Source organism: Schistocerca americana, chromosome X (genome assembly GCF_021461395.2).
Source record: "Schistocerca americana isolate TAMUIC-IGC-003095 chromosome X, iqSchAmer2.1, whole genome shotgun sequence".
In the NCBI taxonomy this organism is placed as follows: Eukaryota; Metazoa; Arthropoda; class Insecta; order Orthoptera; family Acrididae; genus Schistocerca; species Schistocerca americana.
Genome location: NC_060130.1, coordinates 919,349,658 through 919,366,973, shown reverse-complemented (window position 1 = coordinate 919,366,973; position 17,316 = coordinate 919,349,658). Strand labels below are relative to the sequence as shown.

The following is a 17,316-nucleotide window of genomic DNA, read 5'->3' as shown; positions in this document are numbered from 1 at the left end:
TGGCCAAGAAACAAAGCCTTTATACAAACTATAAAAAACGATGTGAAGCATAATGCTGTAGAGTGAACGCTACATTGCAAGACATACTCTTATCTCTTGCGCTATGGCCTGTATAGTTGACTCCAAAGCTCGGGTGCCTCGTGTATGTTCATCTTCAACTGCTTTAACAGTCTTTAGTAAAGATGTCACATTCGTCACCATCACCTATAAAAGAAAAAGTGAGTCAGGTTAACACCCAAGACGTATAAACAAGAATAAATCTAAGCTTGGGTTACAAGAACAGAATGTTAAGTAACTCTGACACCTACAAATAAATACAGGCAACACTTATCAACACAACAGATTATATGTTACTTAACAGTTAATATTCTACAGCATACACAATACCACAAAGTCTTTGGTTAGCCATGCATTCCTTCTCCGTCAGGCTAGAGTAACACACAAAACACATCACCAAATTTCGTTAAAAATACAATGGCATGCTGCATGTTCAGTAATGAAGTAAATTGATTACCTACCATTTAAAAATTAAAAATTTTGATTTTTAAGTGTAACAAAACATCCACTGCATACCATTATTTCAGTTTTTTATGCTTGTAAATACCACAAACAAGTCATTATCTTTGTGCAAGTGACACTGTCCTCTTCACACTTCAATAGGAAACATCATATACCTCAAATTTATCAAGTACTTCTAGAAAAAAATAAACAAACAACAGTTTTGGAATTGCGAATTGAGAAAGTCTATATATTCTGACTGATCCATATATCACAATATGGAATATATCTCCTGTTGATTGCAAGCAACAACATAACATTAATTGAAGGCAGTACATTGTGAATAGTGCACAACAGTACAAAATTCAAGATATAATAGAATTTTAATAGAATTCTGACAATTACAATCACTCACAAATCACCTACTTTTACAAATTTGCTGCTATGTACAAAAGTCAGCACAAGTACTAACTGTTATTTAATGTTTGGTATTGTGTATCATTTTCCTCTAACAAAATGAGTAATGTCATCCCCACAGAGAGATTGATGTCACATAAATGCCTTTCACCAAATTAAAACAAACAAACAAACAAAAGATAATGATTACATATGTCATCTCGTCAACAAAACTGTTTAACTGGACAAAAAGCCCGTTCCTGCAAACTATTTTTTCATTAAAACACCATGTAAAACTCAATACCATGCACATTAATTTTGTTACTGAGCACTTGATTTTAATATATAAATCAAACTAAAAGAAAAACCGAACAAGCAAGCACAAGGCTTTAATCATTTTGGCACACCAGGTAGATTAATTTTATATAATGTTTAGCAGTGAAAGGTGACATGACAGCAACTCTAGTGGTCTACAAAATATTTTAAGTTCCTTTAATTTTCTCACTTAAGTATATGCAATCACACTAAATCTTGTGCCATGCATATCAGGTAATGGTCAAACTAATGATACAGCAGTGGGGCATGTACAATTTCCACAGTGATTTCATTTATATAAAATATACATTTCCAACATAGGGGATATATCACTTGAAATAGCAAAATAACAATCAAGATAAATAAATTTCATACATAAATGGTCTGACATTTTTGTAGGAGATAATTTACTCCACAGAAAACTGAAGCATATATCACTGTGTGACAGTTCACATTAACCTATTACTAACATAAATTTAGCCCCAAGAGTACACATGAGGCCTATCTGTTTATATTTCATCCTTTTTTTCTTTTTTCTTGGTAATAAAATTGCTTGGGCTTCAATCTGCAATAGTCTACTTGCTCCTAGATACATGTGCAGGTAAGGTTTGAATTTTGTACTTTCAGCTACTATGAGAGAGGAAAAAATTACACTATGAACCATTCTCATTGCCCTAATACTTGACAACAGGCACATGTACCACTTCAGATGAGAGTGTCAGTTTTCAAAGTTGGTTTTAATACACTACTCCAAGAGATCCCCGACAAGTCAGAGTGTAACATTGTTCATCTCTGCTGCAGTACTATGTGGTTCACAGAAGCACAAGTTTTAGCACATATGTTCTGTGGCTTTGGATGGTCACATTCTTAAATTGACAAAAAATTACATTCAGTGACTGACGAACTGTCACAGTAATTCACAATTCATTAAACTGCAAACACATCATCTAGTTTTATCAGTCAACATTGGGTAGAGATGCTGCAGGTTATTGTTTACCTTCGTTCATAAAGTATCTGTCTTACAAACATAATTAAGAAATTGACACCATTTGTCAGATATTTTACCATGGAGGTGAACAATATATTTATTGTAACAAATAACTGTTATCAGCAAAATTAACAAAATTTTAATCTCATATCTCTTAAAAATGTTACACATGAACTAAGTTCTTTCTTAAGAAGCGGGATGTGTATCAAAACCAACCATGAAAAAATAAAAATGGGGAAAAGAGTACACAATAGACTGCATAACCAATCATGTCAACAATAGTAAAAATACATTTTTTTCATCTACAGCCGCACACTGAATAGTGTCACACTTTCCCAAAAGGCAACAGATCATTTATGGCATTTTAGCAGACAACTCTGATATATTTTCTAATAAAAATGTTCTGAAACTGGTAACTGTGTTTATTTTGATTTTCTAATATGACATTTATGAGATGTGGCTGCTATTTAAATCAAGTTTAAATAAGAAAAAATAAATATATTTGAAATATCAAAATGAACATTTAAGTCACAATGTGATTCTGGTCTCCAAGAAAATCTCTGCAACCAAAAGTTTTTAAGCAGCTACTAATTGTACTAAATCAGTGGTGGGGGTCTCTGACTGATGCAGATTCTCGACGCTAAGCAGGCGGATTAGTTCCTCTTCTTGATCAGACACGAGCCAATCCGTGTCCGAATCCACCTGCCGGATCAACAAAACATAAAATATGCATCCTCTTTTTTTTTCTTTTTTCTTTTTTTTTTTTTTTGCACAAAAGGTGTCCACACTAACGTCTGTACTACTGAGAATTGCAAAAGGTTGAGAGAAAAAAATATGGTGACATTCAAGTACTGTAATGCCAATTAATTTGCACACAATTGCTTCAAACGGGTGACAGAATGCAAGTGCTCCATCTACTTGTGATGTTCCTGATATAGCATTTGGTATATGAACACAAGTAAATATGAATTTAGGGAAACAAAGATATATTTTGTGATAACTTTTAGCTAGCAGAAACATAATCAGCTAACTATTTACACACAGAGCAAAGGACAGTCTTTTGACAAAAACACATAGTTGCAAGTTCTTCCTCATAGATGAATTGGCAGCAATTAGAAAAGATCTGACAAAAGCACAATAGGTCACATTGGACAAGTTGCCACAGACCATTTACAAATCATGTCTATGGTGAACATCTGTGCTGCTCATACTACAGTAAAATACAATCCCTGAACACTCAGAGTAAAGCTGACTGTAATTCTGTTGTTTGGAAACAGAAAAATCACAGAGTGCAGTTTAGGTGAACATTTACCAAAATAACATTGAGGCAGACTCTCTACCTAAAGCACAAATCAATAATTTATAAAGAAGAACAAAAAATTCAAAGCCTTAATTTTCGACTGAGGGCATAAATCTATAATTGACAATGTTGTAAGTCAGTCATTCTGTGCCAGAAGAACAGACAGTGATATTTAGACTAACTCCCAAAATAAAATGACTACAATTCAAACATGTGATGATTTTATCAAATTATTAAAGTTTTCCTATCAGTCACTTCAGGAAAGAAAATGTACAAATTCTTAATTTACTGTCCTTCAGAAACCTATATTCTAATATAGGGTAGTTCTGTAAAAATAGTAAGTTTCAAAGATTATAACTTCATTTATTTCACAGTTCATACCATACGATTTCTCACTGTTACTCAGTACAAAATGACAATACAATATCATTACCACATTTCTTGCATTAATATTATATGCCTCTTAATGTGTTGTATGGCTCCCTTCACCTTTGGTGTCTACTATGGTATGTGTTTGCACCATTTCCTTGTATTAAACCCCTCATTCTATTCCTGCTTGTGGTGTCACCGCCAGCCACCACACTTGCTAGGTGGTAGCTTTAAATCGGCCGCGGTCCATTAGTACATGTCGGACCCGCGTGTCGCCACTGTCAGTGATCGCAGACCGAGCGCCACCACACGGCAGCTCTCGAGAGACGGACTAGCACTCGCCCCAGTTGTACGCTCGAGAGACGGACTAGCACTCGCCCCAGTTGTACGGACGACTTAGCTAGCGATGCACACTGACGAAGCCTCGCTTATTTGCAGAGCAGATAGTTAGAATAGCCTTCAGCTAAGTCAATGGCTACGACCTAGCAAGGCGCCATTAGCATTACATTGCATGTATCTACAGAGTCTCACTTGTATCATCAAGAACGCTGTATAAAAATGATGGATTAAAGTTAAGTATTCCAGCAGCTACGTACTTTTCTTTATAGCATTCATTACGTATCCTGTTTCAGACTTAACGCCCGCCTGCGTGAGTTAGCGCGTGCATCTTGGCCGCCTCTTTCAATTAGTGTGCGTAGTGTTGGCAAGTCTGCCGACACTACACTGCTGTCTACAGAAGAAGGAATTCACAGGTCTGAAACACTAAGATTCTCAGTTTACATCAATGTGTATTCATTACGAAGACCATTACCCCACTTTCTTTCATGGGGGCAGCATTCCTCCAACCTCTCTTCATATTTATGTTTTTCATGATTTACAATTTTTGTTTTCTTATGAACAGAACAAACACACAGTATAAATAACACACATTTTTACTGGATTTAATTCTGAATTTCTATTTGGGCATTTCTACAAAAAAGTGCTCTTTGTAACTATACCGGAAAATTAACTTCTAAATACTATCTCTCACACACACACACACACACACACACACACACACACACACACACACACACACAGAGAGAGAGAGAGAGAGAGAGAGAGAGAGAGAGAGAGAGAGAGAGTATGGTTATGGTAGAGTCGTAGAGGCATTCTGCATCTGGCTGCTTAGAAATGATGGAACTTCACTGCTGTCAGTATTAAAAAAAAAAAAAAGAAAAAGAAAAGGGCATTCTTTGAAGATGTAAAAGTTCTGTATTAGATTAGCTACACATTAAACAGTTCTTACAATTTTTACTGATGTATATTCTCATGAAACATAACACAGACAACAGCATATCTGAACAGCTTAATAATACGGTTTCCCCTTTCTCAGTTTCATGAGAGAGTAGCTAGTTATCAATAACATACCTTGGCTGATTCCTTCAGGTGATTCATGGATGGATCATTGATGCTCTTCCCTGATGCAGCCTTTGTAGCCTGTATCAGATCGCCAAGAGCTGATGCAACATCTTTTACAGCATTAATTAGCATTACCTACAGAAAAAGGTGGGATTACAAATAGTAAACATGATGTGCACCACTAAATGTAAAATATTCTTTCTAAAAATTTTATCTGAAGTAGTAGCTCTCTGAAAACTACCACAAACTTGCATATGTAAGTGATCTACTGTGATTTTTCAGTTAAATATTGCTACAAACTTTAAAATAATCTTTTCACCTGAGCTTCTGGGTTATTGGATCCAAGAGAGGCTGCACCGAGTTTCACAACTTCTGACAGCTGTACAATTGTTGCAACAGCATTCTGAGCAGCAACAGCTAACTGCTCTTGAGAGGATGCTGCACCTAAAATGACAGAGTAACTACGTATTACTTAAAATGTGTAACTGATCAATTTGTATCCATTTAAACGTTAAAGAGACATCAATGACTTGCCGTCCTGGTAGACCTGAGCTAGGACACACAATGTAACACAGCTAAAAATATTAAAAATGTTCAAAAACATGTGTAGATGTGTGTACTTTCCTGATATTTACAAACTATCCCCTTTGTTGCCAACTCAATATGACTAGTAATCATCCTTTCCCTTCTCACTTTACTGTTATTCAATTTCTGAAAGGCTATGTCTGGCAGTTGGCCCAGAATATAAATGAATAATGTATTTGCACATAAATGAGGGAAGAAATTTGCTACTGTATGATTATAATATTGGCAACAAATCACTGGAAAAATTAACTACCATAAAATACCTAGGCATAATCATCCAGAGCAACTACAGCAGAAGGACCATATAAAACAAATTATGGGAAAAGCAAATGTACAGCTGAGAGTCACTGGAAGAATCTTCAGGAAACATTATTCATCCATGAAAAAAGTGGCTTACAAAACACTTGTCCGACCAATTCTTGACTACTGCTCATCAGCCTAGGACCCTTACCAGGAAGGATTAACATGGGACCTAGACAAGATACAACAAAGAGTGGTACACTTCTTCACATGATCATTTAGTCAGTGTGACAGCATTATGGGTACGCTCAACAAACTCCAGTTGCAGACACTATAATTGTGTCAGTACCACCATACTGTTAGATAAACTAAGGAGCATGGGATGGGGGAACTAGATACTCTTAATTATTTAGTATACCACAGTACATGAACCCAACAAATGAATAATATTTCTAAACATATTATTTAAAATGTCCTCAGTTGCTCTATGTTTATTGGTATTGAATATACTGTAATTATTCTTTGCATATGAAAAAAATAACTAATTCTCAATGTGCATTAAGTGGAAAATCATTAGCATCATCATGAGAAACAACGGAAAACCCAACATTCAAACTTGTAGAACTCCAATCAATCATTCCCCCAACCCCTTGAAAAAATTTGGAAAAAGTACCCTCCTACTACTGATGCATTTTGGAGAACAAGTGTCTGCATTATTATTATTATTATTATTATTATTATTAAGAATGACACAAGCGACCTATTAGCTACACCATTAAGGTCATAAAAGTCAAGTTTTGTATCAAAGTGTGGTTATTTACACAGCTGAATGCTTTGGATAGGTCACAGAAAATATCACTTGTTGCTGTTTTACAATTTCATCCTTGTAAAAGCTGATGCGTGAATGTACATTTGGCATTACTAATTGCAAAACCCATCTGAAATTAAAACTGTGATTTGCTAACATCATTATTGTTTGCAAGATGAGAAACTATTTCAGAGTACACATACATAACTTTCTCGAAAATTCTAGAAAATTATGTCAACATTAAGATAACTTAGTAATTATTAACATTGTGATAAAGGGTATAACAAATGCATATTATAATTCCTCTGTAAAAGTGCCCTGACTTGTTGGTACTTACATATTTCAGAGAAGGTGACACTTGTAACTTGAAATATTTGTTTTTAGTTAAATGGTTTGTGGCAGACATAGTACTTGTATATCTGTGTGTGTGTGTGTGTGTGTGTGTGTGTGTGTGTGTGTGTGTTTGTTTGGGGGGGGGGGGGGGGGGTTTTCACACAAAACACACATGCTTGACTTCATACTCTGCTCATATCATCCATTAAATTTTTACACTCTGAATCTATTTACTTATTTATTTAAATCTCACAATTCATCAGCAATGCTTGATATGATAGCATTTTCAAAGTTCACAAAAAAACAGCAAGTTATAACATGTTAGAGAATGTCACTCAATAACCAACCTGCAACAAGTGTTTTTGTGTCTTCAACCAGAGCTTTTGCGGTCTTGAGTATGTTCTCACGGTGGTCAGAGAATGATTCATCTTCATTGTCAGCATGCAATGTACCAGCAGTGGCAAACATAATAGTTGTATCAAGATCACCAATGATCCCAGAAACTGTGCTGGCAGCATTGATACAAGCCTGGGTGCCTCGAGAACCAGCCTGAAGTGCTGCCAGAACAGCAGACACCTGTAACACACGCAAGTAATAATACGTACAATTTTCATGGTTCTCATTAGCAATTTCTCCCTCCAAGAACTGTCTGCTTTTCACTGGTCTACAATTTTCATTATATGAAATGAAGCTATCTGGACTAGCAGATGAGACCTGTGGCCTTTGTAGTGGATTAGATTATGAAAGTCAGTGTCTTGGTCCCATTTTACTTTATTAAAAGCCATCAACAGATTTAAAACTGTGAAAATATAAACAAAAACAAACAAGAAGGTGGACTTCTTAAATGTGTGAATAGTGAGAACAACTTATCTAATAATTACAAGTAGAAGAACAACAGCACAGAGTGCATATTAATGATAAAGTAAAAATTACAATGATGTACATGCATTGACTAAGTGCCTATGGGCACTGCTGTAACATTTAGGTTACTTGTTCACTTTATTTACACACTAAATAAGCCTTTTGTCTTGTTCTGTAAATCTATTTATATTTTGTTGTTTATAGCTTATCATTTTTAGATCTGATGATGGTTGCACACTGACTTTTATAACCTAATTTCCATTGCATTTAACTGTAGTAACAGATGGAACCCATCCCCAGAAATCATATGAAAAGTTTGGAGCACATTCAAAATAATGCCTCATCTTTGGACAACAAGCTAAAAAGAGGAAGGTAAACTGCCTTCACTGAGAAATTCCTTGTACAGCACTCAACATTTCTTCAATAAGTTTCTTTTTACAAATGTTTGGCATAGCAGAAACTGCAAGTGCGTATACACAATACTTTCAGACAAAATTACGTTCCAAAAGAAAAGTTTCAAAACTAGCATAGAAAACACACCACCACGTCAATTGCAGTACACATTTTCAAAGATCACAAATGAAGAAATAAACAATACTTATTGACATTACATCCAGTAATTTACAGTTGCCAGAATAAGGTTTTCACTCTGCAGTGGAGTGTACACTGTTATGAAAATTCCTGGCAGATGCACCTATGTGCCTGACTGTGACACGAATTCAGAACCTTAACCTTTTGTGGGCAAGTGCTCTACCGTCTGAACTACCCAAGTATGACTTATGACCCATCCTCACAGCTTTACTTCCACCAGTAGCTCGTGTCCTACCATCCAGACTTCACAGAAAATATCCTGTGAAAGCTGCAAGACTAGCACTCCTGGAAGAAAGGATATTGCAGAGACACAGAGAGCCAGTCTTACAAGTTTTGCAACAAAGATTCTGTGAAGTTTGGATGGAAGGAGATGAGGTGCTGGTTGAAGTAAAGCTGTGAGGACAGGTCATGAGTCATACTTGAGTAGCTCAGGCAATTGAGCACTTGCTTGCGAAAGACAAAGGTCCGAGTGTGAGTCTGGGTCCGGCATACAGTTTTAATCTGCCATGAAGCTTAATTTTCAAATAGTTGCAGGTAAGACATCTAGCTACAAATACTCTCTACAAATCAGGAAGGTAATAAGAGGAAATGATAGAGAACAATGTCCTGTTGACATCCAGGTCACTAAGAGATGGAATGTTATTTTTGACTGGATGAGGATCAGAGAAGAAATCACAACAGCTTTGTAGAAGAGAGTATGTATTTCAGCCCTCAAAATGTTTCTACTAACATTTTAACAATGCATATCATTTGTACACACTGCAAAGATTCACAAAGATCAAAATCACATTATTTTTATATCTGCTTAAGAGACCAAAAGTAGATAATTCCACTTGTAAAGACAAAGAAGAGAGTGGAGTAGCAGAATGTGTGCATTGAAGGTTGAATTTATACCATCAGACTTGTGGAAGAAAATCTTCCACACAGTCCTGAAAATGTGATAACTATTTCACTGTCAGCTTAACAGCTAGTACATCAAAATTACTGACTAGAATAATATATACACAGAGGACAAAAGTCATGAGATATCTCCTAATATTGTGTTGGACCACATCGAGGTGCTCCATTACGACAGGCAATGGCGTAATGCAGCACCTCGATGTGGCATGGACTCAGCAAGTCATTTGAATTTGCCTGCAGAAATATTGGGGATCCTGCTGCCTCTACAACCTCCCTTAATTGAGAAAGTGTTGCCAGTGCAGGAATTTGTACACAAACTGACCTCTTGATTTTCTCTCATAAATTTCAATGGGATTCATGTTGGGTGATCTGGGTGGCCAAATCAGTTGCTCAAATTGTCCAGAATATTCTTCAAACCAATCGTGAACAGTTGTGGCCCAGTGATTTGGCGCATTGTCATCTATAAAAATTCCATCATTGTCTGGGATCATTAAGTCCATGAATGGCTGCAAATGGTTTCAAAGTAGCCAAAAATAACCATTTCCAGTCAATGATCAGTTCAGATGGACCCGAGGGCCCAGTCCATTCCATGTAAATACAGCCCACACCATTATGGAGCCGTCATCAGCTTGCATAGTGCCTAGATGACAACTTGAGTCCAAGGCTTTGTGGGGTAAGTGCCACCTTCGAAACCTACCATCAGCTCTTACCAACTGAAACTGGGACTCATCTCACCAGGCCATAGTTTTCTAGACATCTAGGGTCCAACTGATATAGTCAAAAGCCCAGAGAAGCACTGCAGGCGATGTTCATGCTGTTCACAAACGCTCTCCTGTGAGTCATCTGCTGCCATAGCTCATTAAAGCCAAATGTTGATGCAGTGCCCTAATGGATGTGTTTGTCATACATCCCAAATTGATTTTTGCAGTTATTTCTGTTAACACTGACAACTCTACACAAATGCCACTGCTATAGGTCACTAAGTGAAGGCCATTGGCCACTGTGCTGACATGAAATGTCCCCTGGGCCTAGCTCCTGCTATTATTCGGAGTTTAAAGTTCATTAATTCCTGTCATGTGGCCATAATCATGTCAAAAACCTTTTCATGTGAATCACCAGAGTACAAATGACAGATCTGACAATGCACTGCCCTTTTATACCATGTGCATGTAATACTACCATCATCAATGTATGTGCACATTACTATCCCATGACCTTCATCATCTCAGTGTAGAGGAATGGAAGTGAAAGTCTGTTAGATGACAATTCCTTTGACCTTAGGAAACGCAAAGGCACCAGAGAGGCAGCTCTGGCATTGCTCCTGCATGGAGACACATCTTTAGATAGAGAATGACAACGTCAGTTGATTTATTCACCGACAGATTTCATTCAACAAAGTAAAATGTCGCATGATGTTTGAAAGTCTCAGAAATATACATACAAGGTCTGTTCAGAAAGTAACCAACCATTTTGAATTACATACTGATGGAGGTATTTAGCGATATGCAGTTGGCAGCACTTCCTTGCACACTAACTCCTTTGTAACAATGTGTTTAGAGTGTTGGTATATTGTTTAGTTTTCATGAATGTGTAACTGGGGAAGACTTTTCAAAAAGCATTTCAACATTCGGAACTAGCTCTTGGAGATGATGCTCTGGGCTGTTCACATTGTTTTCACAATTTATAAGTGCTCGTCACTCAACTGAAGGTGATCCTCAACGAGGAAGGGCTTCCACTTCAAATGACAAAATACACATTAAAAAAAAAAAAAAAATCAACACTTTGGTGGACACAAATTGCTGATTGACCATTGTGCAATAGTTACACAAAAAAAAAATCTGTAGAAAGAGTTCAGAGATGTGGCAAGACAACTCATGAGTCTTGCACCCCGACAATGTGCCTACACACTCAGCTTTGTCAGGTCCTCAGTTTCGTGTCAAAAATCAGATGATTGTTCTCCCACAGCCACCTTACTCACCCGCCTGGCTCCTTGCATTTTCTTCTTATTTTCAACATTAAAGTCAGTGCTGAAGCACAATTCTCAGAGTACTGATGACAAAGCAAATTCATCACAGAACATTAAGGGCATTCAAAGGAAGGACTGCTGCGCAAAATTGAAACACTGCTGACAAAAGCTTGTAAAGGGGGTAGTGGAGTACTCCGATGGGGACAATGACCAATAATCTGTGAAATTAACAATAAAGTTTACAAAACTAAATTTTGGTTATTTTCTGAGCAAAACTCATATAAGATGTAAGGAAATATGGGTAATACATAACACATACACGAACCAACAGGGAACAATAAAAATGAAATACTAAGAGAGAAGTGGTCAAATTACAAAGGGTGTAAGGTAAGGATGTAGTCTTCCTCCCCTACTGTTCAATTTTTACATTAAACAAACAATAAGACCTCAGGGTGAAGTATATCACTGATAAGATTTGCTGATGACATTACTATCCACAGGGTGGACGAGTAAGATTAAAGGACCTGCTGAATAGAATGAGCAGTCTAATGAGAAGAGAATATTGTCCAAGAGTAAATTAAAGGAAAATGAAAGTAATGGTAATTACTAAAATTGATATTGGTGATAAAATAAAAATTTGGGACCATGTAGTAGATAAAGTGAAGGAATTCTCCTATCTCAGAAGCAAAATAACGAATGATGTACAAAGTGAGGAGGACATAAGAAGCAAGTTAACACAGGAAAAGAAGTCTACTAGTACCATACATAAGCTTTAATTTGAGGAAAAATATCTGGAGACAGCATTATATAGAAATGCATCATGGACTATGGAAAAACTAGAAAGGAAGAGAACTGAAGTGTTTCAGATGTGATGTTACAGGAGGATGCTGAAAAAGAAGTGGACTGATGAAAAAAGGGAGGAGTAAGTTCTCAACAGAATTGGCAAGAACGTAATATGTGGTAAACACTGACTACACAAGGGAACAGGATGATCTGTATTAAGACAACATGAAATAACTTTTGTGATCCCAGAGGGAGCTGCTGAGGACAAAAATTATATGGGAAGACATAGAACGGTCTATACACACACTAAGATTTGCAGACAACTGCACAATGAAAGAGATATTAATGACTCAAATGGAAAAAAATTCCTACTGTAAGTGCAGTTAGGAGCAACTCACCTTTTCGGAAACAAGCCTTGCTCCATCTGCAACATCCCTCTGTGCATACGTATCATGGGGACCAGCCAACTGACAACTGCCACCAGCCTGTACTAGGGTCTGACATGCACGGCCAAGCTCTTGTACACCACCTCTGATACGAGCAGATACTTCAGCATTACTCGTAGCAGCAGCCGCACCTATAGAATCCTGTGCCAACTGAGCATACCAACGTGCCAACTCGGCACCTAGTGCTCCTAGATGACTTGGCTCAGTGCCTGACTTAGCCACCTGAAACACATTTATGGAACATTGAAAGATTATTCTCTGCAGACAATGCTGATCAAAATGTAAAACTGCTATTTCCACTGTAGAAATCTTCGAAATGATTTTCACATAAACAACACAAAGACAATTATGTCCATTCAAGACAGCAATTACTTTTATAGTTACTAACTATCAAGACAATTTAAAAAACACTGCTGCATGCATTAAAAGATTAATGCATGCAAAATAAATAAATATATAAATGCTGAAAGCTGCAGAATTCAATACAAACCATGTCTTGTGACACACGTGCTATTTCTTTGGCTGCACGAACCATACGTGTCTGGTACTCGACAAAACCATGCTCCTCATCAACTCCGACACTAGCTCGTGTATCCGAGATGCGCGACATGGCACGTGTTATCGTGTCAACAATGCCTGTTACAACTCCTGCCTGAGTCGACAGTTGCTCCAATGTACGGCTTAGGTCTTGAAGAGCATCGCGCAAGGCATCAGCGGTCTCATCAATGTCTGAATGAATATTCACTGCCTGTAGAATACAAAGTGAAGAAAATGAAAAGAAACCTAAGACGACACGCTAATTATTAAGAAATGGAAGAAGAGGGGAAGGAGGAGGAATAGCACCTGAGAGCACAGTCATAAAAAGGAGTTTGAGAAATAGGTGGGATAGAAGGTCAGTGGTAACAAGGTGCTAATGGGAGAGAGTGATTCTTGTTTTATAAGCATATACTATTAAAGGAAAGGTTGTGAATACTGATTATTTTTAAAGTCAAAGTAAACAAATGAAGTAGCATCATTATAGATATATAACTACCAAATGTGTTTTTAACATAATAGCTGACACGCTATATCAGTTACTACACATGCATATTTTTTTTTTTTTAACATAATCCAAACATTAAATCAGCATACCTTTGGATTACCACCACCTTCCTTTGTTGCATAAACTAACTGTAAAGCACTCTCTGCTACAGTCTTTGTCTGATCCAGGAGTACCATCTGCTGCTTTGAGTGCACCATGTTGGATGCTGCTCCAACTGCTCCAGTTACCAAGGGATCAAAATAGAGCACCATTTGATTCACCTAGAAAATTGATTACAAAAATATTTCATACTTTTCAATGGTCTATAACAAATACAAAGAGAATTTTCAACAAAAAATAACACTGAAATCATTTCTATAATAATTCTGATATTACAGGCACACTATCTTGTCCCTTGTTAGTAACTATGCACGAATAATAGCATATTTTACTATTATAAAAATATCTGTATTTGATTATGTGACACGGAAAGACTGTGATAAATATAGAGTAATGCTCTGCCTATCACATGGAAAATCGTTCTGCTAAATCTTACCACACTACTGTAACAGATGGTAACACTAACATACAGAATATCATAAATACAACTATATGTCAGTATACATGTCTGACAATAGTGTGAACTGTACAAAAAGGAAATTTCCATTCAACAATTTTTCATTTTACACAGAGATAGTTCAACTGACCTGTACTTATCTACTAGGTTTTACAACCACAGGTTTCTTCTTCAGGGTACAATAGGAAAAATTCTATTTGTCAAGCACTGCTTGATCGCTGAACATATTAGTTCTGAATTGAAAGAAGTTTATGTACTACAGATTTTAGTATATTTATCCTTAAAATACACAACTGCTTTCCAGAAGCTAAGAGGCAGGTGGACAGAATGTGAAATGAAGTTGAGTTTCCATCTGTACTGCCCTTTGAAAGCCACAGTTTCAACACATCACTTGACTACTTTCATCCAATTCAAATAAACTTATGGTATTTGGAAAGTAAACGAACCCAAAGTAGCCAACCAGTTGCAACAAAAGGTGATTTCATTGGATGTGAACCAGTCTTCTGAATCCATCAAAACCATGACAAAATGTTGAATAAAACACCTTTTGTTGCAAATGATTGGCTGCTTTGGATTCATTTACTGATGATCTCTAACCATTGCTGAAGCACAGCCATGTTCAAAATATACTTATGATATTCTGTATATACTAACTCAGTTGGTGCCATTTATCATACCCATAAATGGTTTCCTTGCCCTTTCACCTAATCTGAATAAAATCAGTAACCATTAGCTTTACCATTCTGCTACAATGGTTTAATCACTTTTGTATCTGGTAGGTGACTGACAGCCATAAGCTACAAATATCATATCTGAAGAGGATAAAGTGTACAAGAGACTTAGAACCAACAGAGGAGCACCGTGACAAAACCAGGCCTCCAGGAGTATTGCATCCCAACCAATTTGGCAGGAGACACAAACTTATGTAAAAAGCAGAAATCAGCAGGGAGAAGCAGTATTTAACCCTTTCTGAACCAGCTTGTCATTGTTCAGGCAGCTGGACAGTATGTGACACCTCAGTCTGTGTCAATCATAGCCATCGCCATAACTCTGCTGCCACCGGGTCGCGAACCAATGATTGCACCTGTCTGCCCAGCCCAGATGGCCAACACTCCACCAACTGCCTGCCCCTGCTCTTCAGTTGTCAGTCCACAGGTCAGCCCTGGACACCACCACTATTGTGCCACTGGGATGCCAGGGCCTGTCATAAAGACAGAAGACACTGATGACTGGCCTTGCTCCACACCAGAATCATATGAAGCTTTGGGTGGCATCCGTGCCACCGTCACTGAGTCAGCACTCCATGATGACACTACAATGAGTAAGTAGCCCGCTTCTCTGGACCAATGGCTGTTACTAAGCCTGCTGCTCAGTGTGGAATATTACGTGAAGAATGAAATACATCTCACAGACTGTACTAGCCGGATGGAATAAATAAACACATTTCCATGTTCAAGGAGGAGTGAAGTTGAATGATTAAATGAGGAACAGGGTATATGTCCACTGCTGGACTGTCTACTGCTTCCCCGCACATCTCCCCAACACTGCCACATGCACATGAAGACTTGAACTCATCCTAAGAAGAAAAATTGCTCATGTATAATTCTGGTTTCCCCACAGTTACAGCAGACCTGCTACATATCATTCAGATGCAGTTAACAGATCATCTGTGCATTCCAGGCTGGAAATGCTATCAGAACACTCACTCCCTGTCAAGACAAACTATGCAGGAGAGCCTCAACAGAATTTGGAAGAGAGAAAACACACAGACACAAGCTCTAGATTGGCCCATTATGATGTCTAAAGTGGTACAGCAGTGCGTGTGAAAAGCAAATGTTGGAGTCCTAGTCTCATACACTATTTTAGTTTATCAGAAAGTTTAAAAACAGTTCACATTTAGCTAAAGAGTGAAAATTTCATAATACACAGAGCTTGCATATTGTTAACTATGGGGAAATGAATGACACACAGCCTCTGTCACATCTCAAGCAAACTTACGGGGATTAATTTCATAAGCTGACTTACCGCATGACCAATATTTTCTGCTCCAAACTTGGCCGCTGTTCGAAGAGGTTCTAGCTTATCTGTGATTTCAGATGCTGACCGGGACATCTGGTCTGTGAAACCTTGCAAACTATTGTCACGACGTGGAGCTAAGCTCTGTGACACAGCTGACAAGGAAGCCTGATCCAGTTCACGTATTTTACCACTCAGTGTCTCTACAGCATCATCACATTCCTTTTGTCCTGGAGCCTTATCTCTAAATAGAAACAGAATGACAATTATCAAATATTTCTAATCACATTGATATCACACTATTCCAACTGCATACATTCATACCTTATTGAAGACACAAGCTTCTTTATTGAGTCAGACACACTTTTGCTGTGGTTGGCAAGCAACTGCCACGTTGGCGGGTCACGAGGACTGACTGCCAGTGACTTTGCAGCACGAACCATGGCACACGATCCATCAATTATCGACCGGGCAGCAGAGGTAACTGGCTCCTGTGCACGACGTGCCACTGCTCCAATTTTGGCTGGTTGAGAAGCAAACTCTGGTGAGCTAGCAAAGGTGCAGAGACTGTCGACAGCCTCAAGGAGTGGACGTGTAGCTCTTGCACAGCAGTCACGGTTACTTTCACTGTAGTCCTGATCCAGGGCTGTGACAACAAAGGATTCACACATAAAAATTATGTCTACCACTATCACAATATAACTTCACGCCATCTTCCTATCATGATAAAAACAAAACTAAGCCGCTCATAAATATGATTACTTGGAAATAATTTGCAGTAGCATTAATGTCACCTTGAGGTGTTTACCATTAACACTATCTGATGTGGCATTATATAAAATTGACAAAATTACAAGTTTCAAAAGCTTTCTAGAATGAAATATTCACTCTACAGTGGAGTGTGCGCTGATATGAAATTTCC

At 37.7% G+C, this 17,316-nt stretch overlaps 1 protein-coding gene across 3 annotated transcripts in view; it reads right to left on the bottom strand.

Annotated features, from left to right (window-relative positions):
- The window catches only part of LOC124555077 (talin-1), a 280,294-nt gene that overhangs the window by 49,323 nt on the left and 213,655 nt on the right, over positions 1 to 17,316 (bottom strand). For 2 of the 3 annotated variants that reach the window (XM_047128867.1, XM_047128868.1), the window contains exons 30-38: positions 16,719 to 17,040; positions 16,404 to 16,638; positions 13,912 to 14,082; positions 13,271 to 13,528; positions 12,733 to 13,002; positions 7,581 to 7,809; positions 5,587 to 5,711; positions 5,277 to 5,402; positions 88 to 204 (exon numbers count right to left, since the gene is read on the bottom strand). In XM_047128867.1, the coding sequence (XP_046984823.1) occupies positions 88 to 204; positions 5,277 to 5,402; positions 5,587 to 5,711; positions 7,581 to 7,809; positions 12,733 to 13,002; positions 13,271 to 13,528; positions 13,912 to 14,082; positions 16,404 to 16,638; positions 16,719 to 17,040 (1,853 nt within the window). Of the gene's footprint in view, positions 1 to 87; positions 205 to 862; positions 2,900 to 5,276; positions 5,403 to 5,586; positions 5,712 to 7,580; positions 7,810 to 12,732; positions 13,003 to 13,270; positions 13,529 to 13,911; positions 14,083 to 16,403; positions 16,639 to 16,718; positions 17,041 to 17,316 lie in introns of those variants that run through there. The other variant, XM_047128869.1, reaches the window with a different exon arrangement.